Source organism: Cebus imitator, unplaced genomic scaffold, assembly GCF_001604975.1.
Source record: "Cebus imitator isolate Cc_AM_T3 unplaced genomic scaffold, Cebus_imitator-1.0 Scaffold230, whole genome shotgun sequence".
In the NCBI taxonomy this organism is placed as follows: Eukaryota; Metazoa; Chordata; class Mammalia; order Primates; family Cebidae; genus Cebus; species Cebus imitator.
In genome coordinates this window covers 1,132,954-1,149,750 of record NW_016107545.1, presented here as the reverse complement: position 1 = coordinate 1,149,750, position 16,797 = coordinate 1,132,954, and the positions used below count along the sequence as shown (strand labels likewise).

Genomic DNA, 16,797 nt, shown 5'->3' with positions numbered 1-16,797 from the left:
CCCTGATAAATGTTCCCTAAATATATTTTCATTAGATAGAACAAAGGCTGGAATTTATCCACATGGAGAGAGGAAGAACATACTGTTTCTACATCGCATACTTCTGACTCCTCTCTACCTTAGCCAGACGTAGAACTGGAGTTAATGAAAGAGGGGATGATATGCAATACTCAATGTACCTTAGGGTTGGTGGTCATAAACTGGCACGGCCGCTTCTGGGGTGGGCAGAGAGCTGATTTCCAATGTGTGGGCTGTCACATACCAGCAAGTGGCTTAACCTCCTCTATGAGCTTCAGTTTCCTCATCTGTACCAATGTACACACCAAGGTCACTCATACCCCATCTTCCTCACCTCTCTAAACAGAACCTTGGGGTACCCAGTTGTTTGGACCAAAACACTGGCCTCTTCTTTCCCTCCCGCAATCCACACTCATCCATCAGCAAGTCCTGTCTGCTTCACCTCCACTTGGCATTATTAACTGGTCCATGTCTCGACTTCACAACTCTGCTCCTCCTACTCCAGTGCGAGCATCCAAGACTCCTGGGTGCCTTGGGCCAGCTCTTAATTGGGTTCCAGTCTTCCTTGGCTGACCCCGTAGACTGTGGCCTACAAGTGGCCGGAGTGATCCTTCTGAAAGAAAAACAAGACCCTGCAGGCCTCCAGCTTAGGATCTTTGCACTTTCATTTTTAGCAGCATGAGAAGCTCTTTTCCCAGAAATGGATGTGCTCACCCTCTCACTTTATCCACCCTTCCTAAAGTTGCACCCCCGAATCAGACTTTTCTGTTATTTTGCTTTATTTTTGTTCACAGCATGTATCACCGCTTTATCAGATACGTTTGCTTGTGTATTACTTTGGGATCTGTATCATCCACTAGAATGTAAGGTCCATGAATTTAGGAAACTGATCTATTTTGTTCACTGCTAGAACCCCAAAATCTGGGCCTGAAAAATAGTAAGCAAGTAACACATGCTTGTTTAATGAATGAATAAAATGTCAAAGGATAATAATAGTACACTCCATGAGTGTGGAGAAGATTAAATGAGACGATGCCTATATATCTTAAGAACAATGCCAGGACATAGCACTAAGCACAGATCTTTCATTCATTTTCCTCCCTTTTTTCTTTCTTGTTTTTTTTTTTTTAATCTCTAATAGTAAGCAGATAGTCAGGGTTTGATATCGAATTTCTGGGATGGCCATACCTGTTTCATGAGGCCAACATATAGCCCTTCTTTTCCACGTCCTCAGCAATATATACCTATAAGTCCCTGCCTAAAGGTAGACAATGCAAGAAGTCTTTGAACTGAAATCACAAGCTCTATCCCTCATTTTATGCGATATTAACAATTTGAAATTTAAGCACGAACAAAACAGTCTGAAGCTGCCTCGTTGACTCAGGACCCTGAACCCCTGTGGAAGCAGCCATTTTCTCTTTCGAATCATTCTCCTCGCCCGTAAATTATGTGAAGTGTTTCCATGTGCCACAGTCCTTAGGAGATTCTGCAATAGCCTTTGAGGAGATTAGCAGCCTCTGATGTTCCTTAGGAAATTCAGAAAAGCATCTGGAAGTAATTTAAGTTAAGGAATTAATGATTTGGAGATTAAATAATACATGACTTTAAAAAAAATAAATACGGAAATCTTTATTAGCCCATGATCCTCCATTTTTGTGGATTTACCTATAGAAGAGAAATCGACTATATCATCTCTTTTGTTTGTTCAGTTTTGGGTGCATGTTGGTTTGGCTGCTTTTTACAGGGGCACACAATAGATTAAATGGAGTCCTACAGGAAGGTTTGCAGAGAAGCTCTCATTTGCTGAGTCTCCTGAAGGCTCTCGAAGGGGATGCTCGGAGGCGTCATAGTCTCAGGGGACAGCTGTGGTTCAGAAACCCCTGAAGACAGTGGATGCCTTTGATGTGCTGTGCAGTGAACTCACCTGACTGAGAATCCTCTTCCCCATTCCACCCTGTGTTGAATTCGCATTTATTTTGTGGTGGCTTATTTGACAGCCCCTGGTCTGGATTATTTGCATCATAGAAATGTAGTTCTGGACCTGTGCTTGTCTTTACAGTAGGGAAAGCAATGTTCTGTGCGGAAAGGAAAGAAGTGATGTGGAAAGAAAGTACCTTATGAGGCTACACAGAAGAACAGGGGAGTGGAGGGTGCTTCTTTTTTTTCTTTCTTTCTTTTTTTTTTAGTCCCTGTTATCAGATAGGGAGGAGAGAGGATAAAGTAGATTCCTGTCCTTAGTCCCAAATGATGAGACATGTTGTGTATTTCTCCCTCATGTTGGGAACATTTAAATGAAAAAAATATATATATTTATTCCCCAGTGATGTGCAGGCTCAAAACACTGAGACTAAAACGGGCCTTCTGCTTTAGGACCCCCAATTCCAATTTATAACTCCCCCGGCCCTCCCACCCGCCCCCAAGATCAGGTCTACACTAGCTGAATGAACTGAAGAATTGGGCAATTATCAGCATCATCCACTTTAAAAATTAAGTCTCTGCTATCCAGGCCTATGACAAACAAGTTTTTACCGTTCCCTTTGGGGCCTGGCTAGTTTTCAATCTACTTTCTCCCCACATCATGTGAGTGGAGCTAGCTGGCTGAGAAAACCAGGGAGCCATCTCTTCTCGGGCCCAGACTTCTGGGCCCCAACCCAGGAGAAAGCCTCCCACTCTGGCCAGTGCCCTGCACGGCCTTCGCTCCACCCTGCCCCAATTTCTCCCTATACCTGGCTCATTCCTTAGGGGCTGAGTTGGGAGATAAGGCTTGGGGTTGCAGTTGCTGGGGCTCCTTTGTTTACATTTTTCTTTCTTTCTTTCTCTCTCTTTCTTTCTTTCCTCTCTCTTTCCTTTCTTTCTTTACATTTATTTATTTTTTTTATTTGAGACGAACTCCTGCTCTGTGGCCCAGGCTGGAGTGCAGTGGTGCAATCTCGGCTCATTGCAACCTCTGCCTCCCGGGTTCAAACGATTCTCCTACCTCAGTCTCCTGAGTAGCTGGGACTATAGGCACACACCACCATGCCCGGCTAATGTTTCTATTTTTAGTAGAGACGGGATTTCACCATGTTGGCCAGGCTGGTCTCAAACTCCTGACCTCAGCTGATCCGCCCTCCCCGGCAGCCCAAAGGGCTGGGATTACAAGCGTGAGCCACCGCGCCCCGCCCTGCACTGCTTTTCTTTCACTCAAGGATTTCTTTTTTCTTTTGAAATTCTTTCCTGCACTGAGGGTGAGACAAGACCCCTCAGGCTTCCTTTCGAGGTTGGACCAAGCCAGTCCCCGGTGAGAGGGGGTGAGGAGCCCAGGACAGGAGGGGACCTGCAGAGGCCTCGGAACCCGGGTCCTTCACTCCCAGTCAGAAGAGGGAGTCGGAGTCCCGCCCTCACACTGCTCAGACACTGCATAGCAGAAAGGCCCGAGCTCGAGCATCAGGAACCGCACAGGGAAGCAGCTGAGATCACTTGGGATCATCACCAGGAAGGAGGGCAGCGCTGGGGACACCAGAGGGAAAGGATTCGGAGAATGAAGTGGGGTGGGGAGTTCGGATCTTCCTTGTCTGAGTCTGCAGAGAAATTGCTTATTGCAGGAGCAAGTCTGCAGAGGGGCTCTTCCCCACCCCCTGAATAGATAATAAAACATGCGTGGCGGGGGGAGGGCGGGTGATTGGGGAGTGGACGCCCCACAGACATGCAGTGAAAAATGATCATTTCTTTCTCCCTGCGTTCTAGTCCCCTTCCCAGACACACTGCTCCGATCTCGTGCCTCGCCCCCCCGCCCCGCACACACGCAGGTGCACACCCGCATCTGCCTGAGCCCGCACCCCGCCTTCAGGCTCCGCCGCGCGCTGCTTCTCCCGGCTCAGGGATCCAGCCAGGAGATCTCCCCGCAGCAGCTGCGCGGGACTTTGCCAGCCAGATGTCCCCGGCCCTCCGGGCTAAAGCAGGGGCCACTTGAAGTTGAGGAATGGGGCGTGGCGACCGCCAGGCCCCGCAGTGACCACGGGCGAGTGGGGAGAAGGGGTCCAGCTCCGTCTTGAGCGGCGGCGGGTCCCTGAGCAGGACCCTCCGGACCGCGGGCCGCTGGGCACCCAAGCAGGAGGCTGCGAACGCTGAGTTTCGCGGGGAAGGCGCGCACCCCCGGAGGAGCGCTCCCCTCCGCCTAGGGGCCGCCCCCCCCCGCCCCGTCTTCTTTCCGGGGCACAGCCTCCCTAGCCCGGGCGTGGGGTTCTCCGTCCGCCGCCCCTCCAAGCGGGCAGCGCTCTCTCCTCCCGCACCTTCCCTCTGCTCGCGGTCCCCGGGCGCGGCGGGGGAGGGGCCTGACCGGGGGCGGGGCGTGTCAGGGGCGGGGCCTGTCGGGGCGGGGCGGGGCCTAACGGGGGCGGGGCGTGTCCGGGGCGGGGCCGGAGGCTGCGGGGGCGGCTGGAGAAAAGTTGTCCCGGCCGGAGCGCCAGCAGCCGCGGAGCCGGAGCGGCCGCGGCGTGGACCCGGCAGGGGCGGAGACCGCGGACGGCGGACACGCAGCGCGCCCGGCCGACCGGACTGCGGGAGTGGCCCGGGGCATGGGGCGGCCGGCGGGGGCCGCTGGCGGGCGCTGCGCCCCGGGCTGGCGGCGGACGGCGTGAACGGCGGCCGGGACGCAGGATGCGCTCCGAGGGCGCGGCCCCCGGGCCCGCGGCGCCGCTGTGCGGGGCGCTGAGCCTGCTGCTGGGCGCGCTGCTGGGCAAAGGTAAGGCCGGGGCGGCCGCCGGGCGCGCAGTCGCTCGCGAACTTCCCGAGTCCGGGGGACCTCCGGGCGAGGGGCGGGCGGGGGCTCGGGTCCCACCAAGAGCGCCTCTGCGGCTGCCGCGCCGCCCCTCACCCAGAAGGGCGCTCCCAGCTGGGCCCCGGGATCCGGGCGAGTTAGCTGGTCCCCGAGTTCCCAAATCTCCCACCCCGGACCCCCGGACCAGGAGCTGCCCCTCGGGTGATGAGGGGGCGTGGCTGAGGGGTACGGTTCGTTCCCCAACCCTGAGTTCCGCGGGGACCGGCGCAGCCCAGCTCAGTCACACTGCGGAGCTGGGGGGTCCTGGAGATGGGGTCCCCGCGGTGCGCTCCCCATCCTCAGCTGCCGCGCTGTGGGGCTGGGCCCCAGAAGGGAAGGCCCGGGTCTTCGCGACCGCCAGGGTCTCTGTGCCGGTCCCAGAGGAAGGCACTCGCATCGCGCAGCTCACCAGGGACCCCAGCTTGGCAGAAACCACGGACTCTCTGCGCGTTGCCTCAGATTAGTCCCATGTGGTGTGGGAGACGGATGGGGAGGTGGGCGCGTTCCTTGCGATGGGAACTGGCTCCCGGGTGGTCCTTCCCCGAGCTCCTTCCCCTCCGTGACCTCTTCTCTACAAAGGGAGTGGGGCCCTGCCCCCTTCTCTCTCCTGGGTTGGAGAGATTTCAAGGAGCTAACGTATGGCGCCCGCAGGGCTCAAAAAAGGTAGCCGTGTTGTTATTCCGACCATTATTACTATGTGCGTGTGCGGCCGCATGGCCGCGGGGACCCAGCGGCGGGAAGGGCGGGGAGAGGCGGTCTCCAGCCCCAGGAGCCGCGGGGCAGACGGGGAGCAAGGCCTCAGCTCTGCCAGGGACTTCAGCTGCCCGAGTACCGGGGCGCGTCCGGGCGTAGAAAAGGGAGAGCGTCGCTTTCCTGCTTCCTGCGCTCTAAGGAGGGCCTCGGGTTCATGTGATTAAACCCAGGTGCGCACAAGGGTGTCCTGCGCCTTCGCGTGGCGCCGCGGGTTGGGTATCGGTCCCAGGCTCTAAGCAGAGAACCCTCAAAGCCACCCTTCTCCCGCCTAACGCTCTGAGGCTGGGCTAGAAATGAATTGAGAGAGACAAGTTGTCAATGGATGTTTAAAAGTAGCGTTTGCTTTTCAAAAGTCATTCCGCACCGCCTGAAAATCCAGAAAAATCTACTTTCCTTGAGGCTGCACTTTCCCAGATACACCAGCCAGACAAGTTTGTTATGTTTTATATAAGTGTTCTTTTCTTCTAAGAGCTCCAGGTAGAGGGGGTGAGAGAAAGGGGGGGTGGGGGAGGGTGGGGGGGCGCCGGAAGAGAGAGGGGAGGGCGGAGGGAAGGACGGGGGTGGGAGAGTAGGAGAGGGGGCACTTTTTTGTTTTATTTGAAAGAGTCATTAGTCACAATCTGGTGCCTGAATTCTGCTGTTAATTAGCCCTAGGTTCCAGCGTTTCTAGGATTCAGTTTCCCTAAATGCAAAGTGGCCATTGAAGAATTCCCTTCCCAACCTACCTTCCAGCAGTTTTTTGATGATAAAATGACTGAATGGGTGGAAAGTACTAGGCAGAGGAGGGTGGTACCAGGCCAATTGAGCAGGGCGTGACCAACCTCCTCCAGGTTTTCGCCTGTTGCCCTTGAGAGAATTTAACTAGGTGAGGAAGCTGGATGATCCCTTTAGAGCAAGTGTGGACTGTTCTTCATTAAGGCTCCCATTCCGTGTGTGTGTGAGAGAGAGAGATTTTACTTTCGCATAAGAGTAGTGGCTTTTACCGATGTCCACGTATTCAGTACTGGGGGGCAGTGCTTTGGCTGAAAAGCTGACTGGGACTGGATTTGAAGCTGGTATTTGCACAGCAAGGGAAGTGCTGAAAACTATGGACAGAGCGAAGCCCCTTCCCTATCCCAAACCACCCCTGCCCTCTGGCTAAGTGCAACTTTGATCTGGTGGGGCTTTCTTTACTTGCTTTTTTGCTTTACAGAGTTCACCACATGATTTGGGGGTGCATAAGGGCCTGCAACTTATCATCTGCAAAATGCATTTTCCGTCTGTTTCTCGTGATCAAAAGCAGCAGTTCATTCCCCCCTGGATTCCTCCACACGTAAAGCGTTTGCCCATAAGATATCTTCTAGAGAGGAAAGTTTTCTGACCTTGTTTACATTTCTGCTGTCTTTAAAAAAAAGCAAAAGCCAATTCTGTCTCTTCCTGCACATGATTTAAGTGCTGATTTCTGGAATCCTTGAAACCACCGATTAATTTTTAATACCAATTGTCTATTTATTTTTGACTGCGGATTTAGAGGCTTTGTAATTTGTCAGGGTTTGGAAAAGGCAGAATTGTTCTTGGGAGGTTCCATAAATAGGACAGGACATTGAAAGAAATGAATCTTTTCCTAAGATTTAAGTCTTGGGCTGAAGCAGGAGAGGCAAAACACCCTTGAGTTAGAGGTTGATGTATTGCCCCTGTATAAAGCAAGTGGAAGGGCGGTGCCAGGCTGAGATGCCCTCAGAAGTTTAGTGACGGTTGTTAGTCACATATGAGACCTTCTGGGAAGGTTATGTGGGACCACAGTCTCTTTTCTGAAATCTGTGGGGGCAAATGTATTTCAAGAGTCAGAATTATTGAGATCCTTGAATGACAGGATAGAAGGAAAGATAGAAAATTAGAGGCATAAAGTCATAGGCATGTGTGGTATGGCATCTTGGTTTTCGTGTGGAGTTGCATCCTGTAATTGCACATGGTGCCGACTTTGTGTGCAATGTATGAGCCTTTACATAAAGAAGGAAAATAAGATCCAAAATAGCTTGGCTTCAGGTCCGTGTTGGCCACTGAATGAATTAAGTACAACCAACCAAACCAACCTTGGGATTCTCAGTGCTTTGGGGGTTTTGGGTTTCTGGTAAGGAATTAAGGATCTATAGCAGGGATGAGAAATAGGAGGATGTCATCAGGGTAAAGAAGCCCCTTTCAGCTCATGCACATTAGTGCTGGCACCAAAGAATGATGCTCATGTCGTGTTCTGCATACACTTACAGCATGTGTACGCTTAGCACAGAGACACATAGATTTTCTTTTCATCTTTGTCCCTTCTTATCCCTCAAGTCAAAATTCCTCACTGTGTTCCAGCCTCTTAGTAGTCATTGCAACTTCTTGGAAATCATTCTGTTAAACTATCAGATCTCAATGTGTTCTTATAGTTCTTTCCTTTATACCCACGTTTTTTGACTAGTGCTTGCAGACTTCAGCACCTGCAGACAAGTATTGTTTTATCCATACAGTTTTTCTTTTCAAAGGCTCTCAATATTTAAAAATTGGGAGATTTGACTGGGCATGGTGGCTCACACCTGCAATCCCAGCACTTTGGAAGGCAGAGACGGGTGGATCATTTGAGATCAGGAGTTCGAGACCATCCTGGCTAACGTGGTGAAACCCAAACTTTACTAAAAATACAAAAATTAGCCAGGCATGGCGGTGGGCACCTGTAATCACAACTACTCAGGAAGCCGAGGCATGAGAATCGCTTGAACCTGGGAGTTGGAAGTAGCAGTGAGCCAAGTTCACACCACTGCACTTCAGCCTGGGTGACAAAGTGAGATTTGGTCTCAAAAAAAAAAAAGAAATGGCAGAGTTCACATATAAAAATCAGGATATCCACAACGTGTGCATATATCAAAACATCATGCCGTACTCTGTAACTGTATACACATTTTATCTGACAGTTATAAAAAGGATTTTATTTCTGGTTTGCTAGAAGTTGCATATACAATTTTATCAAATGCTCTTTAGCATCTACTGAGATGATCAAATAAGTTTTCTCATTCATTATGAAAAACAAATTAGGATTTCCAGATTTTCTCAGAAGTATCGATACTCTGCCAATCTTGGGTGTACTTTCTCTCATGGCTGCCTTGTGCCAAAGCTGAGCAAGGGTGTCTTCCTCTGGAGGGTGTGTTTATTCAGGTCCTCTCTTCTGCTCACTTACCTGGCCTTTCCCTTAAGCAGCTGAGTTTTGCTTCAACCTCTTCTTCGTCTATCTCACTGTTCACTGTTAGCTTAATCATAAGGGTGGCCAAAGTCACACAGAGAAGAGCTCAGCACTCTCAATTAGATTAGTAGTTAGCACCTCCACCAGCAGAGGTTAAAACAAAGCCTTTGAATGTATGAGATATTTCATACATCCATAGTCATAAAAAACAACGTTAATAAAAATGTGTCTTTGGTATATTGAAGTGAAGGGGAGTATTACTGAATTAATGGAATAAATGGAACGTGATTGATAGAACATTTTTACAGCCTTCTACTTTGTTTAATAAGCCAGGCTTATTAAAGTATAATTTGCACACAATAAAATCCACCTCTTTGAGTGTATAGTTCTAAGTTTTGACAAATGCAAGCAGTCGTGTAAACACTGGAGTTGCGGTACAGAACATGCCCATTGCGCTCCAGAATTTCTGTTGGCTTTTGTAGCCTCTCCTACCTCATCTCCAATCCTGGAAACCACTGATTTGTTCTTGTCTCTCGAGTTTTACCTTTTTCATAATGTCATAAAAACAGGATCATGCAGTATGCAGCTTTTGGATTACTTTCTTTCACTTAGCAAGATTCATTTGATAGTCACCGATGTATCAATAGTTTGTTTCTTTTCAATGCTGTATGGCATTCCATTGAATGAATGCATCACAGTTATTTATTTCAGACCGAAAAGACATTAAAATTATGCCAGCTTTTGGTAATTATACATAACTTCGTAAGATACTCCAAACTCTTTTTAAACCTAATTTTAGCATTCTGCATTCCCGTCAGCTGTGTATGCTAGGTGGTTTGTATCTTCAGCAGCACTTGATATTATCCATTTTGTTTAGATTTTGTTTAGTCGTTCTGATAGGTGTATAACATATTTCTTTGAGATTTCAGTTTTTGCCCTCATGACTAGTAATGTTAAACATTATTTCTTGTGCTTAATTGTCTTCCTTTTATTGTTTTTGTTGAAATATCTTTTTCAAATATTGTGCCCACTTTTTATGGGTTATTTTTCTGTTATGATTTTTGAAAGTGCTTTATATATTCTGAATGCAAGTCCTTTGTCAGATAAGTGTTTTACAGATAATTTATCCCAGTATGTGTCTTTGGAAGAGCAGAGGTTTTACATTTTAATGATATCTAGTTTATTAATATTTTCTTTTAGTGATTGGGTTTTTGGTGTCACATCTAAGAAATCTTTGCCTAACCCAAGGCTGCAATGATTCCCATAAATGTGTATAGTGTTGTCCAGGTCTTCTGTATTCCTGCTGATCTGTTTGTTCTATCACTTATTGAGAGTATTGGCGTCTCCAGTTATGTTATAGTTTTGTCCATTTGTTAATTTTCTCTCTGACAGCTTTTGCTTCATGTATTTTGAACAGTGTCTTACATACATGCATATTTAGGATTTTTTTTGTTGGTTTTAAATCAATCCGTGTTTATGTAATGTCTTTCTTTATTCTTATAAATATTTCTTGTTGTAGAATGTATTTTATCTGATATTAATATAGCCACCTCAGCTTCCTTTTGATTGGTATTTTTATGGTAATATCTTTTTCATTTATTTTACTTTTGTGTCTTTATATTCAATGTTTTTATAGTTTTGTCCATTTTTTTATTTTCTCTCTGACAGCTTTTGCTTCATGTATTTTGAACACTGTCTTACATACGTGCATATTTAGGATTTTTTTTTTTGTTGGTTTTAAATCAATCCATGTTTATGTAATGTCTTTTTTATTCTTATAAATATTTCTTGTTGTAGAATCTATGTTTTCTGATATTAATATAGCCACCTCAGCTTCCTTTTGATTGGTATTTTTATGGTAATATCTTTTTCATTTATTTTACTTTTAACTTGTGTCTTTATATTCAATGTTGTTTATAAGCACCATATAGTTGGGTTTCACTTTTTTATCCAATCTGATAATCTCTGTCTTTTAACTATAATGTTTAGACCACTTATATTTAATATAACTATTCATCTGTTTGTATTTAGATCCACAATTTTGTTCATTGTTTTCTTTATGCTCCATCTGTGATTTATTCTTTTCCTCTTTCCATAACAACTTTTATATTGAGTATATTTTATGATTCCATTTTATCTCCACTATTCTCTTGTTATGTGTACTTCTTTTTCAATTTTAGTCATTGCTCTATGGCTTACAAAATACATTTTTAATTAAAATCATAACTTGCATTCAAATTAAGTTACAGTGCTTTGTATGCTACATAAGAAATTTACAACAGTGTATTACTTATACTGTTTTCTTCTACTATATTTTCAAGTATATGCGCTCACATACCCTATGTATGGCTAAGAGAATTGTTATTTAAAAATTATTTTTATGTATATTAAAGAAGAATAAAAATTATATTGATGGTCTTGCTTTTGTTTCTAAGTGAGTACTTCTGATGTTCTTAAAACCGGTTTCTCTGCAAGATGTTATTCTCCCCACCTGTGCACTGAGCTCCCTTGCTTTACATGCCTTTAGGAACTTAGAAGTTGCTGCATTCAAGGAGAACACAAATGTGAAATACAACCCATCTGCAGTCTAAATCAGCAAAATTTCCAAGACAATGGGTTCTAGTTACTCTCCCAGAGAGACCGATTTCTTGTCTTCTGCGATGTGTACATATTCTTTTTTTTTCCCCTGATTAAAGATGTTCTTAATGATGCGTTAGGAATATTGAGTTTACACTTGCAGATGGCTGGGATCCTAAGGGAACCCAAAGACCTAATATAGAAGACCATGTCTTTTCTATCTATAACGTTTTTTCTTTCTTCTCTCAACACCTTTCATCTTGCCAGCAACGTGGTGAGTGATCACTTATGGACTAATTAGGAAGGCTCAGTGTCATAGAAACAAAAGCGTAAGTTTGAGCTTCTGTTCCGCGAGTTCCTGGGTGAATGACACAGAAGCCTTTGGTTGCTAGTAACATCTTATACCTTAATTGCTTATTACTAAGTAATAAGAGATTGGAAGCTCTTGACTCCAGAGAAAGCTGAAGGGTGAGGTTTCCTATGAGCAGGAAAGCTTCCACGTGCTGGGTTCTCATAGCTATAATTATTGTCTGGCGTCTTTAGGGTACCATTGTTGGAAAACAGGAACCATTTTACTTACTTTTGTCACAATGCTCACGTTTTAGTTTCCAGGATGAAAGAAGCCCATACTTTGGCTGAACTTTTCACCTGGGGCAACTTTAAAAAATGCCAATCCCCAGGCCTTATCCCAAACCAAGGAATCAGGCTCTTTGGTCGGGGTGGAGAAGGGGTGGTTGTGGAGGCAGGGCTTATCCGTTTGACAGTTTCAAAGCTCTTCAGGTGATTCTGTCAGGGATGCAAACAGGTTGTGTAGGCCCATCTCTATCTAGAAAGGTACAAGACAGCCTCGTTAATAGTTTCATCATTTTGTATCCAAGGGGAGAAAGGGCTTTCCTCCCAGAGAAAAACTGAAGAGCTTTTACCAAAGGAAGATGGGCTGGATGCTGGATGAAAAATTAACCAGTGTTCATTCCAGTGGCCCTAAGACCTAGTTTTTGTATGTGGTGAAAAAATAAAGGACAGCTCTTCTGAGCCTCAGTTTTGTTTTATAAGTCAGGGGTCCCCAGCCTTCTGGTGGTGGTTTGATACTGGTCCATGACCTGTTAGGAACCAGGTTGCACAGCAAGAGGTGAGTGGTGGGTGAGTGAGCGAAGTGTCATCTGCTCCCCATCATTTACATTACTGGCTGAGCTACGCCTCCTGTCAGATCAGCAGCAGCATTAGATTCTCATAGATGCATGAACCCTATTGTGAACTGTACACGCAAGGGACTCAGACTGTGTGGGCCTTATGAGAATCTAATGCCTGATGATCCGTCGCTGTCCTCCACTGCTCCCCCAGATGGAATGGTCTAGTTGCGGGAAAATAAGCTCAGCCTCCCAGTAAGTCTATAATATGGTGAGTTTTATAATTATTTTATCATATATTACAATGTAATGATCATAGAAATAAAATGCGCAATAAATGTAATGTGCTTGAATCATCCTGAAACAACCCCCCAACTCCGTCTGTTGAAAAATTGTCTTCCACGAAACTGGTCTTTTTTGCCAAAAAGCTGGGGACCACTGTGATAAGGAGGGAGAATACCTGTTTTATAGGATGGTTGGCGATATTTAATGCAAAAGTGGACCTGAGACACTTAGCACGCCTCATGAGTTTCTAACAGCTGTTGTAACAAATGGGGAAGCTTCACGGAACAAAAATTGATCCTCTCACAATTATGGGCCCAAAAGTCCGAAATCATATGTTGTTGGAGCCATGCGGTGTGAGCCTCCGGGGGGGACCCTCCCTTGCCTCTTCCACCTTCCCTGGCATCCTGGCATTCTTGGCTTGTGGCAGCATCATGGCAATCTTTGCCTCTGACTTCACATAGCTTCCTCTTCTAAATGTTCCTCACCTCTCTGTCTTACAAGGATACCGGTCATTAGATTTATAACCCACTGTATTCCAGGATGATCTCACTTCAAGATCTTTAGCTTAATGACATCTGAAAAGACCTTTTTTCTTAAGCAAGGGCACATTCACAGGTTCTAAGTGGACATTCGTTTTTGGGGGCCATGCAAACCATTGCATGCGGTAAGACTTGGCACATAGTGAAGTTCCGTAAATCAGGGTCATCATTATTTGTATTATTAAAGCCATGGAAAAGAAGACTCCACAGTGCAATACAATGGAAGCCCTACATGGATATTTTAAAAATAACTGAGAATAATTAAAAACACAAAGCGAAGAAAACAAAACTGTGCATTCGACAATATTGGGGAATAGGAAAAGCTGGTCATGTGTGAGGTGTTCATTCATTATTGACTTAAGCGGAGAGCCAGAGGTTTATATCATGAGACATCCCTTGACCACTTCAAGCTTAGCTGCAGCTTAGGCGTGATTCCATCTGGCTTCCTGTCAGGATACCCTGAACACCTGTTCTCCCTCTGTGTTCTCAGAGTCATGAAAACCACCCGCAGCAGACCCCGTTTCTCTGTTAGGTTATTTTTTTTCTCCCAAATCTGCAGTTGACGTTTTTCATCCTTCTTACTCAGTTGGCCCCTCCGGCCCCATAATTGTGTTTGCTTTTGCTCTGTTTCCTCACTGTCCCCATGGACCCAGAAGCTGTGGAAATGTGGATGGAATGTTAGCCACTTTGGCATACCGTATTCAGCTAGCAAGTCTGGGAGGCAACGAGGGATTCTCATGTTCTCAAAAGAACTTGAAGAAATCTGCCTCCTGCCCCAACACACAGATGTGTGCATCGTGTGTGTGTGTGTGTGTGCGCACGTGCATGCACACATACACACACAAATACAACCCTAGGCTAGTTTCTGGCCTTATCATTGAGTTACAGCTTAGTGGTGATTTTAAGGCAAAAGAGAAAAAAACTCTCACTTGTGCCATAAACAAGGTATACCTAAAAATGTGATTTTTGCCTCCACTGGAAACAATGAGTTTGGGTCTGACACACTGAAGCAATTTTCCCTGTCTTTTTGATGGAAATGTTCTTTGAATATGCACCAAATTATTCCGTTTCTTAGTCATGCTTTTTCTGGTTACAAATGCCAAAAACCCAAGCAAACCATACCAAAAAAAGAGAAAAAAATCATTAGCTCAGGTGACTGCAAAGTCCAGGTGGACTTCAAGCACAGCTGGATCCAGGGGTCACGTGATGTCATTGGACAGTTTCTGCTCCTCCCCGTCTCCTGGCTCCTCAGTCCTCTGTGCTGTCTTCATTCTGGAGAGGTCATCATTGTCCACAGCAGCTCCAGGCTTATATTCCATCTGCACAGCAGACTCAGCTAAAAGAAAGTGACTTCCTCACATGGTTGTAGACAAAGTTGCAGGGGTAAAGTTCTGGCACTCACTATGGTCATGTGCCCACTCACTGCTGACTTAAGGGAGTGGGATTTTCTGATTATTCAGCTCTCTGGCACAGGGAGCCCGGGAGCCTGGGGTTGAGGTCCCTTCCACCCACACCACTAACATAGAAGGTGTGATGATGCCCAAACACAAGGGGAGCTGTATCGGAAGAGGGAGAATGAATGCCAAGCTGGCAAAACCCTGTTCACCAAGCAAATGAGCAAAACGAAAGGAATCAAAAGCCCCTGGGTGGCTGCTTCTCACAGGTGTGATTCACATTGTAGGATAGCTTACGGGGAGGTCAGCTCGTTTCTCCTGCTTATGCACAGATAGCAGTCAGGACGTCTTGACTTAGGAGGGTGACCTTCTTCATCTCCCGACACATCTCTACTTCAGGGTGCTTTTCTCATTTTCTGCTTGTCTTGACCTTCATTCATTCCTCTTTCACTGATATCCATCCATCCAGCATCCCTCCAGTAAGAGATGGGCACTGCAGTAGTCGCGTCTTCTATCATCTTCTATTGCTGGCTTCCTCTGCAGACAAGGAAACCTTCCCTTCAACCTCAGGTGCTCACCCCCAGGAGAGGGGAGGGAGGTCTGGGTTGAGCTCCTGAAGCCTGCCAGTTTCTTGTGCCTCAGCTATGCACAGTGACCCTAAAAGGCTTGTCCCTCTATCATCCTGATTTACGGGAACAAAAATCCCAAGAGCAGTCCACATTTCAGGGCCTTTGTTCTGCTCTGGCTCTGTGCCATCTTTCCTCCTTCCTAAGTGGTGATACGCTCTTATCTTCAATTTATGTAAATCTTTTGGGTCACTACACAGACCCGGGTTACCGTTTTCTTAATTTTCCATTTTTTACTTGTAAGCAATGAATTGACTCAGAGCAGGCTTTTCTAATTTGCCTTCAAACTCAATGTTTTCATCTGTCGTGTTCATATCTTATTAACTAAACGACATTTCCTCGCTGGGACCTCTCGCTGCCTCCTCCTGGTCAGTTGTCTCCCTGGCCATGTCCTGGCCCTTGACCCCAGCCTGTCTTTTGGTGGCACTGATGCCATGGAGGTGACAGCTGGCAGTGGTTTATCTGTGTGGTTTCCCGTTAGTTCTGGGTGGGAAGGGGTCCACTCCACCATTCACAGAGGCAAGAAGCCTGCAAACATCAGCTTCTTACTAATCCCCAGTGGTCAGGGTGTTCATAATGGCTAATTTTATGTGTTAACTTGTGTAGGCCACAGTGCCCAGATATTTGGTCAGGCATGATTCTGTGTGTGTGTGTGTGTGTGCGTGCGCATGTGTGTGTGCATGTGTGTTTGGGTGAGAGTCACAAATTGGTGGACTTTGATAAAATAGGTGACTCTCCATAATGTGGGTAGGCCTCATTCAATCAGTTGAAGAGAGATCAAAAGGCTGACCACCTCTAGAAGACAGGAAGGAATTCTGCCAACAGACAGCCTTTGGACGTGAGCTGCAATGTTAGATGTTCCTTGGGTCTCCAGCCTTCCAACCCGCCCTACAGATTTTGGACTTGACAGACTCTGTAACTGCATGAGCAACACCTCAAAATAATTTTCTCTCTGTATACACTCACCTTCTTGGTTCTATATCCCAGGAGAACTCTGACTAATAGAGGGAAGATCTGGTCCCAAGCAAAGGGAATTTTGTTTTATCTCTTAAATATCTCACCTATTTTCCAAGCACACTCATTATCCTCATTCCTTGAAGATAATGGATTCCCAGAACTGGCCACGTAAAAGGAATAAATTCAGAGACAGAACTGGTACTGTCATTTTTTTTTTATATCAAATCACTGCTAATCCCCTAGAGACAGTGCTTCCTTACTTTGTTCCTTCGCTCATTAGCCTGATGGGAAGACCTAAATGTCCATCATCCTTGGCAGACACCAGCTGCATGTTTAGGCCTTTCTTGATCAGCGGTCAGATCATGTTATCCTCTGCCCCGAATTCTTGAGGTTTCCCATCACATTCAGAGGTAATTCCACAGTCTGTGCTGTGATCTACAAGTCACTCTATAATCTCCTATCCTGTATCACCCTTCTGACCTCATTTCTTTTCTTTCTTTTTTTTTTTTTTTTTTTTTTTTTTTTTT

At 46.2% G+C, this 16,797-nt stretch overlaps 1 protein-coding gene across 1 annotated transcript in view; it reads left to right on the top strand.

Moving 5' to 3' along the window:
- Positions 1 to 4,645: 4,645 nt before the first annotated feature.
- The window catches only part of TMEM132C (transmembrane protein 132C), a 432,621-nt gene continuing 420,469 nt past the window's right edge, over positions 4,646 to 16,797 (top strand). The window contains exon 1 of the mRNA XM_017497373.2: positions 4,646 to 4,741. Within this exon, the coding sequence (XP_017352862.1) occupies positions 4,657 to 4,741 (85 nt within the window). The 5' untranslated portion in view covers positions 4,646 to 4,656. The remainder of the gene's footprint in view (positions 4,742 to 16,797) is intronic.